This window comes from Onychomys torridus, chromosome X (genome assembly GCF_903995425.1).
Source record: "Onychomys torridus chromosome X, mOncTor1.1, whole genome shotgun sequence".
NCBI classification, from domain to species: domain Eukaryota; kingdom Metazoa; phylum Chordata; class Mammalia; order Rodentia; family Cricetidae; genus Onychomys; species Onychomys torridus.
In genome coordinates this window covers 65917955-65933136 of record NC_050466.1, presented here as the reverse complement: position 1 = coordinate 65933136, position 15182 = coordinate 65917955, and the positions used below count along the sequence as shown (strand labels likewise).

At 37.8% G+C, this 15182-nt stretch overlaps 2 protein-coding genes across 3 annotated transcripts in view; both read right to left on the bottom strand.

Moving 5' to 3' along the window:
* The window catches only part of Mbtps2 (membrane bound transcription factor peptidase, site 2), a 44167-nt gene that overhangs the window by 14545 nt on the left and 14440 nt on the right, over positions 1 to 15182 (bottom strand). For both annotated transcript variants that reach the window (XM_036174936.1, XM_036174937.1), the window contains 2 exons: positions 11115 to 11218; positions 7425 to 7552 (listed from right to left, as the gene is read on the bottom strand). In XM_036174936.1, the coding sequence (XP_036030829.1) occupies positions 7425 to 7552; positions 11115 to 11218 (232 nt within the window). The remainder of the gene's footprint in view (positions 1 to 7424; positions 7553 to 11114; positions 11219 to 15182) is intronic.
* On the bottom strand, positions 304 to 3142 carry Yy2 (YY2 transcription factor). The gene has a single exon (XM_036174938.1). The coding sequence runs from the start codon at positions 3095 to 3097 to the stop codon at positions 1979 to 1981; it is 1119 nt and encodes a 372-aa protein (XP_036030831.1). The 5' UTR covers positions 3098 to 3142; the 3' UTR covers positions 304 to 1978.

Genomic DNA, 15182 nt, shown 5'->3' with positions numbered 1-15182 from the left:
AAGCGGACACATTTTATTAATCTAAACAACTCTTTGTCCATTAATGCTTTGTTTGTAAGTATACTTCTGAAATACTTCATACAACTTTTGCTTTCTCCAGAGCACAGTTTTTTTAAGTGACACAAAAGATAGTTGGACCAGATAATTCTTTGTCACCAGTGACTGTCCTGTGCACTTTCAGATGTTTTGTTAGAATTACCATTAGTGATTGTTACTGACCTGATGGCAGCAACTTTCCCCTTTCCTTATCTTCTAGCTAACGCATTCACACAAGCAAGCTGTTTTTAATTCTTCAAACAGTTACTTTATTTTTGCTTTTTCTACCACACAAAAGTATACACCAAACATGCAATCAATTTGAAGACAAAATAGTATAAAATCAAACACTACTCTTAATTGATCAAAGAAATTACACTCAACAACAGCATCTTAGGTACTATGAGGGGAGGGGATGAAGTGACTAAAAGATGCTTAAATTGGCTAATATGACTAAATCATCTAATATTCTATACCGCACAATACGGCTAAGAGAAACTTACACAAAATGTCTTGACATCAAGGAATAGTGCCAAAATTAAGACAGCAAACAAACCTGTAACATTTCTTTAGCAGGATAATATGTATGTATAAAACTGCCCATGTTTTAAAGACTACCTCTTACAAACATCAACTCCACAGAAACCATATATACAATTACTAAGCATATTCCTAAAAGTATAAACATGAGCACTTGGAATACACTATTTAAAAAAATGTAAGTAGTAAGTAAACTTCTTATTCATGAGAATGCAAAAGTGCCATTTCTAACACAGTTGTATAAAGAAATGTAATTTGACATGCATTTTATGAGCTTATTCTCCTGCCAAAACCAAACTTCACAAAAGCACCATTGCTAAATAAGACAGAGCATCTTATCGAGAATATGGGGCTGATGAATTAGTCTCCTGTAAACAAAACTTGACAAAAACACCACTGCAGAACAAAACAGGACATATTGGCAACATTATGCTGTAAGGTATCATGAATTATTCTCCTGTCAAAACCAACTTACAATAACACTATGTAGAAGAATACAGGGCACCTTAGCAATATGAGGTTCATGAATTAGTCTCCTGTTGAAAGCAAGTTTCATAAAAACACCACTGCAGAATAAAGCAGTCATTTTAGCATATGACGGTCATGAAATCGTCTCTTGTTAAAAACTTTACAAAAAATACTTAAGAAGATAGGATACCTTAGCAATATGAGGTTTATGATGTAGTCTCCTGTTGAAATCAAACCACAAAAAAATCACCCTGCAGAAAACACAGAGCATCTTAGCAACAAAGAGGCTTATGATTTAGTCTCCTGCTGAATCTGAGCTTCTCAAAACACTTCAGAGCAAAATAACACAGGCCATCTTTACAAACAATGGTTTCTGAGTTAGCCTCCTGTTGAAAGCAAGTTTCATAAAAATACCACTGCAGAATAAAACAGGTCATTTTAGCATATCTAGTTTGTGAAATAGTCTCTTGTTCAAACTAGTTTCATGAAAATACCACTGCAGAAGATAGGATATTTTAGCAATATGAGGTTCATGATTTAGTCTCCTGTTGAAACCAAACTTCTCAAAAAAGTCCAGTGCAAAATAACAAAGGCCATCTTTAGCAACAATATGAGCTTTGTGAATTAGTCTCTTGTTGAAACCAAGCTTCAAAAAATATCAGTACAAAACACATGGCATCTCAGCAACAATGTGAGGTTAGTGAATTAGTCTATCTTGTTGAAACCAAACTTCACAAAAACTCCACTGCAGCACAAAATAGGGCATCTTACCAACATAAAACTTTTAACTTTTACTCTCTCAAAAGATAAACCTCAGATATGTAGAATTCATCTGCAATAACTTTTCTAGAACTATTCAAACGAGGCATATTTATTCCCAGGCACATTAGTGTAAAATATTTCCCAGGCTTCAGAGGGATCTTTTCACTTTTTTTTAATGGTCATTCTTGCTCTTAACATGTGTTAAAATATGTGATTTCAAGTTGGTCGACTGAGCGAACTTCTTGTTGCAGGCATCAAATGGGCACACAAAGGGCTTGTCTCCAGTATGAATTCGAACATGAGTGCGCAGATTGAAATCCAGGGAAAAGCGTCTCCCACAGCCTTCAAAGGTACATTGGTAGGGCTTCTCTCCAGTGTGAACCAGCTGATGACGTTTCAGCTTTGAACTCTCAACAAAGGCTTTGCCACATTCTGCACAGATGTGCTCTTTAGGCCCATGGATGTGCAAATGCTTTTTCATGGCGGCATTATCCTTGAACATCTTCTCGCAGCCTTTATGAGAGCAAGCAATAGGTCTTGGGAAGTCTCCTTTGGGCTTTTTCGGTTTCATGCTTGTAAATTCTGCCAGCTGTTTGGGATCAGACAGGTCAATGCCAGGTATTCCTTCAGGAGGAAATTTCTTTCCTGTCATGTATTCGGAATAATCAGGAGGTGAGTCGTCAGCCTGCCCTCCCACCATGGGATCTTCTTGTTCAGTAGCCTCCCACATGGCAAAGGGTAATTCTCCTGCAAGAGCTTCGATTTCTATCTGCTTCTGCTCCCACTGTTTGTCGCCCAGGTCAGGGTTCATGCCTTCTTCTACACTGGCCTCGAGAATGGTCGCCAAACTACAGAGATTCCCTTCATAGGGGCTGAGCTCACCTTGACCATGCTCTGCCTCCAAGAAGCCTGACAAAGAGGAAGTGGTCGGCTGGAGATAGTCGTCTTGATTAGTAACTGGAACAACCATCTGGCTTTCAAAATCACTGATTAGCAGGTTGTCTGAGTCCTGATAGCCCACCACCTCCTCTTGTGTCTGCACGATGACCATTTCCTGATCATGGTCCCCATTACTGTGGGTACTGCCTGCAAGTGGCTGCAGAGCAATAAGAGGAGAGTGGTAGTGGCCACCATGTGCCCAATCGACACCTACGTCTTCGTACAATTCGATGGTTTGAATTGCACTGGTTTCCAAAGAAACCGTTTCTACATTGAGTGGCTGAAGCTCCACAAAATCATCGGGAATCTCTGCGTTTTCTGAGGTGAGACAGAGAAGTTTCTCTGAGGCCATGGCTGAGACCCACGTAGCAGTACTGGGTAGCAAGCAGGTGGGAGATTGCTGTGGAGTAGAAAAAAAATCAGGAAAGAAAAGCACGCGCTAGCGTGCTTAGAAACAACAACGACAAAACAATGACGAAATGACAAAAAACAAACAAACAAACAAAAAAACAAACCACAAACCCAAGAGCTTGACAATGACAAAACAAGAAAAACAAACCCAAGAGCTCGACAAGGACAAAACAAGAAAAAACGAACCCAAGAAAGAGCTCGACAACGACAAAACAAGAAAAAACGAACCCAAGAGCTCAACAACGACAAAACAACAAGAAAAAAACAAACCCAAAAGCTCAACAACGACAAAACAAGAAAAAACGAACCCAAGAGCTCGACGAAAAGCGTGCGCTTCGGAGAAAAGCTGGCCGTCGTCAGAGGCGTTAAATGTTGTTTCCGGCAAGATATGCGCATGCGTTGGACACGCCACTGGACGCCACTGGACGCGCCACTGAATACGTCACTGCACTGCGACAGACCATCTAGGAAGCATATCCTGCGCATGCCTAAATTATCTGCCTAAATGATAGTGCACCTCTATAGGGCTTGTGGAGCCTGCATTAGCTTTCCTGCTGTTCTAATTACTGACTGAATATAAATTTCCCTTCTAGAAGGTTCTTTTCTGAAATTTCCTTATTTTATTTCAGTTGATTTTCTTAACTCCCCTCAGACAGGCTTATATCAGATGTGGAGAAAAGAAAAGTCTCTCTCTTTTTTTTTTTTAAAGATAGGGTTTCTCCATGTAGTTTTGGTGCCTGTCCTGGAACTCATTCTGTAGACCAGGCTGGCCTTGAACTCACAGAGATCTGACTGCCTCTGCCTCCTGAGTGCTGGGATTAAAGACGTGTGCCACCACCATCTGGCAAGTCTATTCCTTTTTAATTTTACACTTTGAGTCTGCATATTATATAAGCACCCTACCACTGAGCTATATAACCTCAGCCCCTTTATAATTCTTTATTTCCCCTTATTTAACCACAAGACTCACTAATATACGTGCCATAAGTAATACTTGATTGTCTTGTGTGTGTGTGTGTGTGTGTGTGTGTGTGTGTGTGTGTGTGTGTATATATATATATATATATATATATATATATATATATATATATATATATATAAAATTTATTTATTTGGTTTTTCAAGACAGGGTTTCTCTGTGCAGACTTGGCTTCCTGGAACTCACTCTGTAGACCAATTTGGCCTCAAATTCACAGAGATCTGACTGCCTCTGTCTCCCAAGTGTTGGGATTAAAGTCATGCATATACCACCACCACCCAGCTTTGTCCTTTAATATAATAAATACATGAAATATCCAAATACTCCTTTTACTATGATTTAAAAAAATATTAAAATATGTTAATTTTGTTTTAGTCTTAACATCTTAGATGAGGAAAATTTTCCCTGATAGTAATTTTCATTTTCAAAATTTACTGTTAAAAAGTATCCTTGCCTTCTTGAAATATATCACATTTTGTGCTTTACCACAAAAAGTATCTATCAGTGCTGTATTTTCTTAACAAAACTTCATTTCTGCTAGGTATTAGAGGGAATATGCCTACACTCTCAAGTCTCTGAAGGTAGAGGCAGGAAGAACTGGCCTTCAAGACCAGCTTGGACCTACCTAGTGAGACCATGTCTCAAAGAACAAAACAAAAAACCCCAAACCCTCAACAAAAATCCAACTACAACAATCAAAACAATAGAAAAGCTTAGCTGCCCTCTGTATATGATCTGAAAAAGTTTATATTAAATTTTCTTTTCTTTTTTAACTCTACTTCTGATAAAATACATATATATGGAATGAAAACTGTGGAGAAAATACAAAATATGCTTGAACTATTTTGAAAATATTTGCTGAGTGCTATGCATGTCACTTAAACTTCTGAATTATGATAGTACTTTGGAAAGTTAACTTTATAAAATACATCCTAACTGCTGTGTGTATCTAAATATTTGCCTCAATATAAACATTACCACTGAACTACTATTTACTGTATAAATAAACATTGTTTACTAGGTATTAGAACTGCATTGTACTATAATATCAAAGGAAAAGGACTACTATGATAACATTCAGCAATTATTTAATGTTTAAAATGACACATTTTTTTTAACTACCAAGACATACATACACTTTATAATCTTAAGAAAAAAAATTATTCAGGATTTTTTTTCCCATGTTTTTTGAGATAGGGTTTCTCTGTGTAGTTTTTGTGCCTGTCCTGGATCTTGCTTTGTAGATCAGGCTGGCCTCGAACTCACAGAGATCCACCTGCCTCTGCCTCCCGAGTGCTGGGATTAAAGGCGTGCGCCACCACCACCAGGCCTTTATTCAGGATTTTATTATTCTACCTATAAAACTTTTAGGGAAATTCTTTATCAACTTTTGTAATTTCTCCTCTTATAACTAGCCTGTTTAGTTAATTTCAGCTATCTTCACATTCTTATATTTCTTCATTTTCTGAAAACTTCTTTTAGATATAAATAAAAAACAGTAAAATCATATAATTTTCTGTATATCAGACATTATTCACCAATCTGAATATAAATCCTGTTGAGAGCTGTTTCTCCCTGTTGTTTAATGTTTTATTTATTTTTTTCCAAATAACTCTTGGATTTAACATTCTGGCTCTTCTGTAATTTATTTTTTGATTGTAACATTATTAATCACCCCATTGTTTCTTTATATTATATGTGATAATTTTCCCTGATATGCACCACATGCATATCAGGTGTCTGTGGAAATCTAAAGATTCATCAGATTCCCTGGCCCTGGAGTTAAGGATGGTTGTAAACTACCATGTGGGTGCTGGCAACTAAGGTCCTAAGCTAGCTAGGTCCTCTGCAAGAGTAGCTAGTTCTCTTAACCTCTGAGCCATCTGTCTAGCTCATATCCCATTATTTCTGATCTATTTTATACTTGTCTTCATATGTCTTAAGTTGATTGCCTGACTTATTTTCATTTCTAATTTTATAATAACTATGTATGGCATTGAATTTTTCTTTTAGTAAAGCTTTATACTGTGTATCTAGTAAAATGATCTCATTATTTTATTTTTTATATCATTTATATTATCTATAAATAATTAATCATAATTACTGTACCATTAAGCTATTGTTTTTTAATTAAATGGACCCAATGTGTGATTAAGACAAATTTCTAAATTCTCCTATTATTCTTTAGATTTGAGATTTGTAAATATATGGATTTTTTTTTTTTGTTTGCTTGTCAACTTCATGGGCATTTAAAAAGAAATTGACTCCTGTGTTCATAACATACAATCAAACTTACCTATTTTTGTATAACTAATTATGAAATTCCATGGTTTTACTTTATAATTATCTCCCATGTTATATTATATTTATATTTGTCCTTCTACTTTATCCATTTTGCTTGATGTTCTGATTTGGTATGTCATAGAATAAAAATCACAATTACTAGTTCTCATGGTAGATTGTATTACTTATTAAGTGACTTTCTATTATTTGCATAGAATATTCTGATATTCCAATATTTTATTAATTTTTGGATAGATTTTTCTAAACACCACAAACTTGGAATACTTTTTAAATCTAAACTAAGGGCTTTTTTGTACTGCTGGAGATCAAACCAAGGGCCTCATAGATGCTAGGTAAGCACCCTACCAGTGAACTATATATATATTGTATACCTCCAGGTGAGTCTTTCTGTCTGGTTGAATTCCAACAGTGCTAGAGTTCAGCATCAATCCTTGCATACCATCTTTTCTTCATTCTTGAATTACGATTTATTATGTGACTAACTTTTCATGTTCTCCCTTGACTTTTGCACATTTCTTTGTATATTTCAGCTAAGTTAACATTCTTCATAGTTGTGGTTTCAGGTTTTGACCATTCCTTTGCTTCAGTAAATATAAAGCTTTCTACTCTGCTTTTAATTTAAAATTTTAATAATTTATGTTGGTTTAAAAATTTATAATTGCTTTTGACCAGGCAGTAGTGGCGTGCACACCTTTAACTCAGAAGGGAGAGGCAGGTGGATCTCTGTGAGTTCAAGGTCAGCCTGGTCCACAGAACTAGTTCTAGGACAGCCAAGGCTGTTCAACACAGTGAAACCCTGTCTCAAAAAACAAACAAACGAAACCAAAACAAAACCAATTTGCTTTTGAGGTAGTATAATAAGCTAAATTTATTAACCAAATGTTATTTTTCATAAGAGTACTTTCAATAAAAATCACTAAGCACAGAAAATCCAAACCCAAACAACATAGAAACATTTAAAAAAACAGTGAAGTCTATTTGTTACCTGCACAGAATATCCTCAGCTGCTGGACTGGTGATATAAGTTGTAAATGGGCGGTGAACAGATCAACAAATGCTCCAGGATAAATAATGAAGAGAAAAATTCCAAAGCCATTAAATCGAACTTGTTCCCTATGAAAACATGGAAGAAATCATGTAAGAAAAACAAATTTACTGATATTATAGTATTTGTCAAGTTAATAATGATGTAATCTTAAAATTCACTGTAATTCAAATTTTAAAAAATAATCTCCCTGGATAAGTAAAACATATAAAATAAAAACCAATAATCATAACTTTAAAACAGTGTAATAAAGTTTTGGCCTAGGCTCTAGAGAACACTGAAATATACTTAAAATGCCAAATTTTTAGGATTTTACTATTGTTGAATATATAATTAAAACTTGATTTCTATGAAGATATAGCTAATAATTTTATGAGAAATCAATGATAGAAATTTATACAGAGTACTAGAAACTATTTTCAGAGAAGGACAAGGGGGAATAAATAAATCAAATATATGATTCAAACTCATTATCTTAGTTATTATAAATAATCCTCAAGATTTATGTAAGTATATTTCTGTTTAACTAATGTTGAGTGCATTTAAAAATAGTTAATGGTGCCAGACCATGGTGGTGCACACCTTTAGTCCCAGCATTCGGGAGGCAGAGCCAGGCGGATCTCTGTGAGTTAGAGGCCAGCCTGGGCTACCAAGTGAATTCCAGGACAGGCATCAAAAGTACACAGAGAAACCCGGCCTTGAAAAACAAAAAACCAATACAAAACAAATAGTTAATGGTAAGATAGTCCTTAAGAGGAGCAGTTTTTCCACCATTTCATTTCTAAAAAACATATATTCAGGGTTGGGGTTTTAGCTCAGTGGTAGAGTGCTTTGCCTAGCAAGCGCAACGCCCTGGGTTCAATCCTCAGCTAATATATATATATATATTCAATAGTCTCACAGGACCAAAGAGGTAGTATGAGGAAAGTACTACCTTAATAGTAAATGCACAAGACAACTATGAAATTCACTATTTGTTGGTAATGAGATTTATAAATAATTCATAGTTCATAGTGGCAGACAGTACTATGCAGTCTGCTAGGACTGTAAACCTTGTGAACTGTATCAACAAACCAATCTACCAAGATTGTTCTGTGGATAACCAACCACTCTTCTGATTGGATTTAGGCTTGTTCCACAGGAGGGAACTCATGCTTACTACTACTAAACCTGGCTAAAACACTACATGTGGGGAGGTGTGGTGGTATAATAAGGATGGCTACCATGAGCTCATATATTTGAATACTTAGTCACCAGGGAGTTGAAGTTAGAATAATTAGAAGGGATAGAGGTGTGTCCTTGTTGGAGTAGGTGTGGCCTTCCTGGAGGAAGTATGTTACTGGAGGTGGGCTTTGAGGTTTCAAAAGCCCATGTCAGGCACAGTCTCTTTCTCTCTGCCTGCAGCTCAGAAAGTAGAGCTCTCAGCTACTGCTCCAGTGCCATGTGTGCCTTCCTGCTTCCTGCCATTAAGGATCATGGACTAAACCTCGAAACTGTAAGCAAGTCCCCAGCTAAATGCTTTCCTTTATAAAATTGCATAGATCACAGTCTCTTCACAGTAATAGAACAGTGACTATGAAAGGAAGTCACAGGCCCTAAGGAAGAATCTACTATTATTGTTCTGCTAAATAGATATAGTATTAAAGTGCCTTCTAAAGAATTCATTATCTTTATATTCATAGATTAGTGCTATTGTCAACCATCACAGAGGCACTTGTACTATTTAAGTTTTGCCATGGATGGCAGTTAAACAGACTCACAACTGGTCAAAGAGCAGCAAATATGGGACTGTGAGTGCTCAGCTGTAAATGGGACATTGACATCATACACCTAGTCCCTCGGGGCTCAGGCAGACACTGGAGAAGAGGCAGACAGATTGTAAGACCAGAGTTGGGGAAGGTTGCTGCCAAACCATCTTCCTGATGTAACTTGGCCAGTACACTCATGAACTCAAAACAGCTATGGTTGCCTGCATAGGACCACAAGAGCAAACCAGTTAACAGCATAGCATGAGGTAGGGAGGAGTTCATGAGGCACTGCCCCCAGCTGAGGAGTGATTGGCAGTTGATGGTTTCTGGGAGATTGCCAATGCTCCAGTGGATGGCACTACAACCATGCACCTAACAGGGAGCACTACTGAACTTAGTGGGTTACTAAGAGGTGCGGGGAGAACTTGGGAAGGAGAGGGAGTCTGATAGGAGTTGGAGTCAAGGAGTAAGGGATGGATATGATCAAAATATACCATACACATATGTAAAATTCTCAAAGAATTAAATAAAAGTATAATATTTTTAAAGTTTTCCAAGTTCTCTCACAAACATACTGTAAATTATGAAACTATTAGTAATAATGTTTTTAGATGTAAAACCCCACAGTTTACAGGGCTAAACATATGGAAGGAAAAATGCAATTTGTAAGAGGTAACTGGGGCTGCTGAGATTGCTATCAAACCTGACAACCTGAGTTCAAGTCCAGGAATCTGCCTGTAGGAAGAGAAATGATTCCTGAAAAAAGTTCTCTAACACATGTATACACCCATCCCTACACCCACATACACTGCCTCTTTAAATCAGTAGTGTGCACATATGTTCAAACACACTGTGTTAAGATGAATATCTATTATCAGAAGCTAGATTTGTTCATAAGCAACTGGAAAATAATGTTTAATCTTCTCCTCCAGAATAGTGGTTTGCCTTTTCCCTGGTATATACATACAAAAGAGAAAACATACCTGTCAGCATGCTCCTGATTATGGCAGGAATTGCCATGGAGTATCAGGGAAGGTAGTGACTACCCTTGCCTTCTTCCCAACTTAGTTAGGTGTAAATAGAAAGATACATTTGGGTAGTCAAAACCACCAACACAGCGTGATTCCCAAAGTCAGTCCTAGGTTTCATCCTCTATCTTCCACCTGGGTTGCTAGGCAGGCTTAGATATCGTTGAACCCAGCACTTCTAGCCAACTTTTTATTCTAGCCAACATGAGACAGGGACAGGAAACAGTTTCAGTTGATAAGGTAGAGCCAGGTACAGTGACACACATTTTCCTAATACTTCAGAGACTGAGGCAGGAAGACCCTGAGTTGGAGGCTATCCTGGGTGAAAGACACCTTTCCTTCTGACTACATTCTGAGCAGTGGCAGAGACTTGAGTTCAGTGACAACTAGAGGACCACTTAGCAAGCTGGTTCTGTGGATAAGGGAGCTTTCTGCCAATCCTGTGCCCTGTTGGAGTTCTGGGATCCACATGGCAGAAGGAACACAGCAACTTTCACATGTTTTTCTGTGACTTCCACAAGCATGCCACAGCATGTACATGCACACATACATGCAAAATAAGTATAATTTTAAAATAAAAAGGACTAGATTAAAACGCCCGAAGTACTGAGATTATAACCATGCTGGCATAAAGCAAAGGACAGAAAGAGTTAGAATACAGATGATCACATGATTAGAAGGACATATCAGCAATATATTAATTTTTTTCTATAAAAGAGACACTGCCCCAAAATAATAAATGGAGGGCATACATTGAGTAATATCTACTGAAAGGAAAAAAACTCAAATATAGCAGATTTGAGGAATGAATCTTCTTTGCATGTAGTAGAAAAGAGAAAGTTAAATCTTATTACCTAATAGCTGCTATACCATGTCCAATTTCATGTACAACACCACTAATGAGGACTGCAGCGAAGAAGTAAGTCAGCTGATTGACAGGTAAATTTATACCAGGAACCTGTTTACAGACATAACACAGCAATGATTATCAGTGTGAGTACAGCAGAGTCCTGTTTGTAAACCAAGAGGCATGACCTTCACTCTGTCTTACAGCTGAAACCTCCAAACTTAGTATTCCATGATCTAAAAGCATTATGACCATTAATGATCAATTTTTATCTCTAGCATAACTAAGGAAAAGAAGCAATGTTTTGTTTTATTTTAATCTAGGCAATTTCTATAAATCAGGTTTACTATCAATTTAAAGAAAATGGGAAGGACTGCATTAAAGAGTTACATATCTAGATTCCCAAGAACTTCACCATGGGACAGAATGAAGGTACCCTGAGTGCCAGAGAAAGCAGGGTGACAATGAAGGTGGCAGTGGTTGAGCCATCCTTAACTTAAGGGTTGGATGTTCAATTTGGGAACTCTTCCTAAAATTCATAGTCCTACCCAGAGGTAGTAGTGCATGCCTTTAATGCCAGCAGCCAGGAGGCAGAGGCAGGTGGATCTCTGAATTCATAGTCAGCCTGGTCTACAGAGCCAGGGCAACCACAGAGAGACCCTGTCTCAAAAAAAAATTAGTCAAAAATCCTGTCTTTGAACTGTTAAGAGATTTCAAGAGTTTGTGCTGAGTCAGACAGGACATTCTCCCATTGAGGCTCTTTTTAATACTCACAAGTTATAAGAGGTAATAAAAGGTAATGGACGCTATTATAACAAAGGGCCTGGTCAGTGGTGGTGCACCATGCCCTTCATTCCTCTTACCCTTATCAATTTACCTATCTGAAAAATAGAAGCAAAGATACACAACTTAACACAATATAGACTCATGGACAGATGAAGCAGGAGTTGTTTTACAATCATGTACTCTAAAAATGTTGTGCATTATGAGTATCAGTGCATACCTAAGGAAAGCTTTCTTTTTTTTCCTGGTTTTTCAAGACAGGGTTTCTCTGAGTAGCTTTGGGGGCTGTCCTAGATCTCGCTCTGTAGACTAGGCTGGCCTCGAACTCACAGATATCCTCCTGGCTCTGCCTTCGGAGTGCTGGGATTAAAGGTGTGCGCCACCACCCGGCGTAGGAAAGCTTTCTATAGCCAGGCTGAACAATAAAATTCTTAGAGCCAAGAGGTCCAGTAACAAGGTATCATCTGTTAAGGAGAGAGCTTGAACATATGGACCACACATTTCTCACAGTACAAGACTTAGAACCCAAAAGAAATCTCTCTGGAGAAAATCCCTTCATTTATGAATTATCAATTAAATACTAACTAAAAGTGCTTAATACAGGCAAATTGGGGTCTAGAGAGATGGATCAGTAGTTAAGAGCAGTATACTGGTCTTGCAGAGGAGCTGGGTTCAATTCCCAGCACCCACACAGTGGCTCACAAAACTGTAACTACAGGTCCAGGGGACCTGACACACTGTTCTGGCCTCCATGAGCACCAAGTCCACACATGTACATGCATGCAGACAAAAACAACTTACACATAAAATACAAATAAATAAATCCTTAAAAAACTAAACAGGAAAACTTAAGTAGAATCCTGCTCACTTTGCAAACAGAAAACAGAACCATTCTCAATGCTTTGCCATATCTTTCTAGTTTTTCCCCTTTATATCTACTTTCAAAAGTTATACTGTAGTTATAAACATGACTTTGAAACTTGTGTTTTCATCTAATATCTCTTCATGAGTATTTTCTAATTCTATGATTATTTTTTTCTTTTTTCTTTCTTTCTTTATTTTTGGAGATAGAGTCTTACATATACAGCTGAGTCTACCTACTAAGAAAGACCTTCCTGCCTCAGTCTCCAGAGGGCTGGAATTCTATGTCTGCATTATACCATAGCTAGCTTAACATGCTTTTTTTAGGGCTCTAGAGATGGCTCAGTAGTTAAGAGTACTTGTTCTTATACAGCATCCAGCACCCATATCTTGGCTCTCAACAATTCATAATCCCAGCTCCAGGGAATGTAATAGGTATGTATGTGGTGTACATATATGCATTCAGGCAAAACATTCATACATATAACATAAATCAAAAAATAAATTTTTAGATTAATTTTATGTGTATGTGTGTTTTGTTTGCATGTATGTATGTGCACCACATATGTGCCAGGTGCCCATGATGTCAGAAGAGGACATCAGATCCCCTGAAACTGGAGTTATGGATGGTCATGAGCCACCATGTAGGTTCTGGGAACCAAACCTGGTCCTCTTTAGAGCAACAAATTGCTCTTAGTATCTGAGATACCTCTAAAAACAAGGTAGTGGCTAGAGAAGATCTCTCTCTTTCTCTCTTGGGTTGGAGAGATGGCTCAGTGGTTAAGAGCACTGACTGTTCTTCCAGAGGTCCTGAGTTCAATTCCTAGCACCCACATGGTGGCTCAAAACCATCTGTAATGAGATCTGGTGCCCTCTTCTGGTGTGCAAACATACATGCAGATAGAACACTGTACACATAATAAATCAATCTAAAAAAAAACCTCTCTCACCTAGATTTCAATAATTAGGTTAGGCTGCCTGGTCAGAAAGTCCTAAGAATTCTACTGCTTCTACCTTCTTGCATTAGAATTGTGAGTATGCACCATCAGGCCTGTTGTTTTTTTTAAAAACTAGCATCTCAATATGGTTTTTAATAGCTGCATTATGTTTCTTGGAATGAGTTGCTGGTCATTTAACTATTTTACAAGTTTTTGCTTTTTTGTAATTATTTTTGTGACTTAATTAAATTCTCAAGTGTAAACTTTTGTGTGTGTGTAGGTACATACATGCCTCTGCACACACATGCAGAAGCCAATGATGGGTGCCTTCCTCTATTGCTCTCTACCTTAACTAGTAAATTAATTGTTGCATGCATGTTTGGGAGTATATACTTGCTACACTGTGCCTGTAGAAGCTAGAGGACAACGTAGAGGAGTTGGCTCTCTCCTTCCAACATGTGGATCCTTCAGATAGTACAAAGGTTATCAGGCTTAGTGGCTATTATTACCCACTGAGCCATCTTGCTGGCCCTCTCTGTACTCTGTTGTGAGACAGTGTCTCTCAATGAACCCAAAGCTCCACCATTTCAGCTAGGCTAGATGGCTAGTGAGTGTCTTCACCACACGATACCGGGGTTGCAGGCTGCAAAGACACATGAGTGCTGGGAATTTGAACTCAGATCCTCCTGCTTTCACAGCAAGTGCTCTTATATCTACTGAGCCATCTCTTCATCCAAAAAGTGACAAATCTGACTTAGCACAGTGAAAATTTTCTATCAATTTAACACCATGCTACTTCTTATAGTTGTATACTTATGTATTGGCTGGTTTTGTGTGTCAACTTGACATAAGTACCACCCACCATGGGCTGGGCCTCCCCCATCAATCACTAATTAAGAAAATGCCCTACAGCTGGATCTTCTGGAGGCATTTTCTCAATTGAGGTTCCCTCATTATAGATAACTCTAGCTTGTGACCCCTTAGTCAACTTGACACACAAACACATCACTAATAATCCACAATCCTTCCTCTCTTATTGGTCAAGAGCTCACAATAAAATCATAAATAACTTTAAAAGTCCCACAGTCTTTACAAATTCAAACACATTAAAATCTGTCTCTTTTAAAATATTCAATCTCTCTAAAAATTCAAAATCTCTTTTAAAAGTTCAAAGTCTTTCAGCTCTGGTCTCCTGTAAAAATCAAAATTACATTATCTTCATATTTCAAGAGTGAAGAAGCAGGACACAGTCACAATCAAATCAAATCAAAACCAAACCTTAACCATGTAAACAACACAATGTTCAACATCTGGGATCCACTCACTATCCTCTGGGCTCCTCCAAGGGCTTGGGGTCAGGTCACTTCCTGTGCTCCGCCCTCTGCAGCACACAAAACTTGTCTCCCGGGCTCTGGCTGGCTCCACTCCACTGCTGCTGCTGTCCTTGATGGCTATCCCATTGTACTGCCATTTCCAAAACTGCTGGGGTCCAC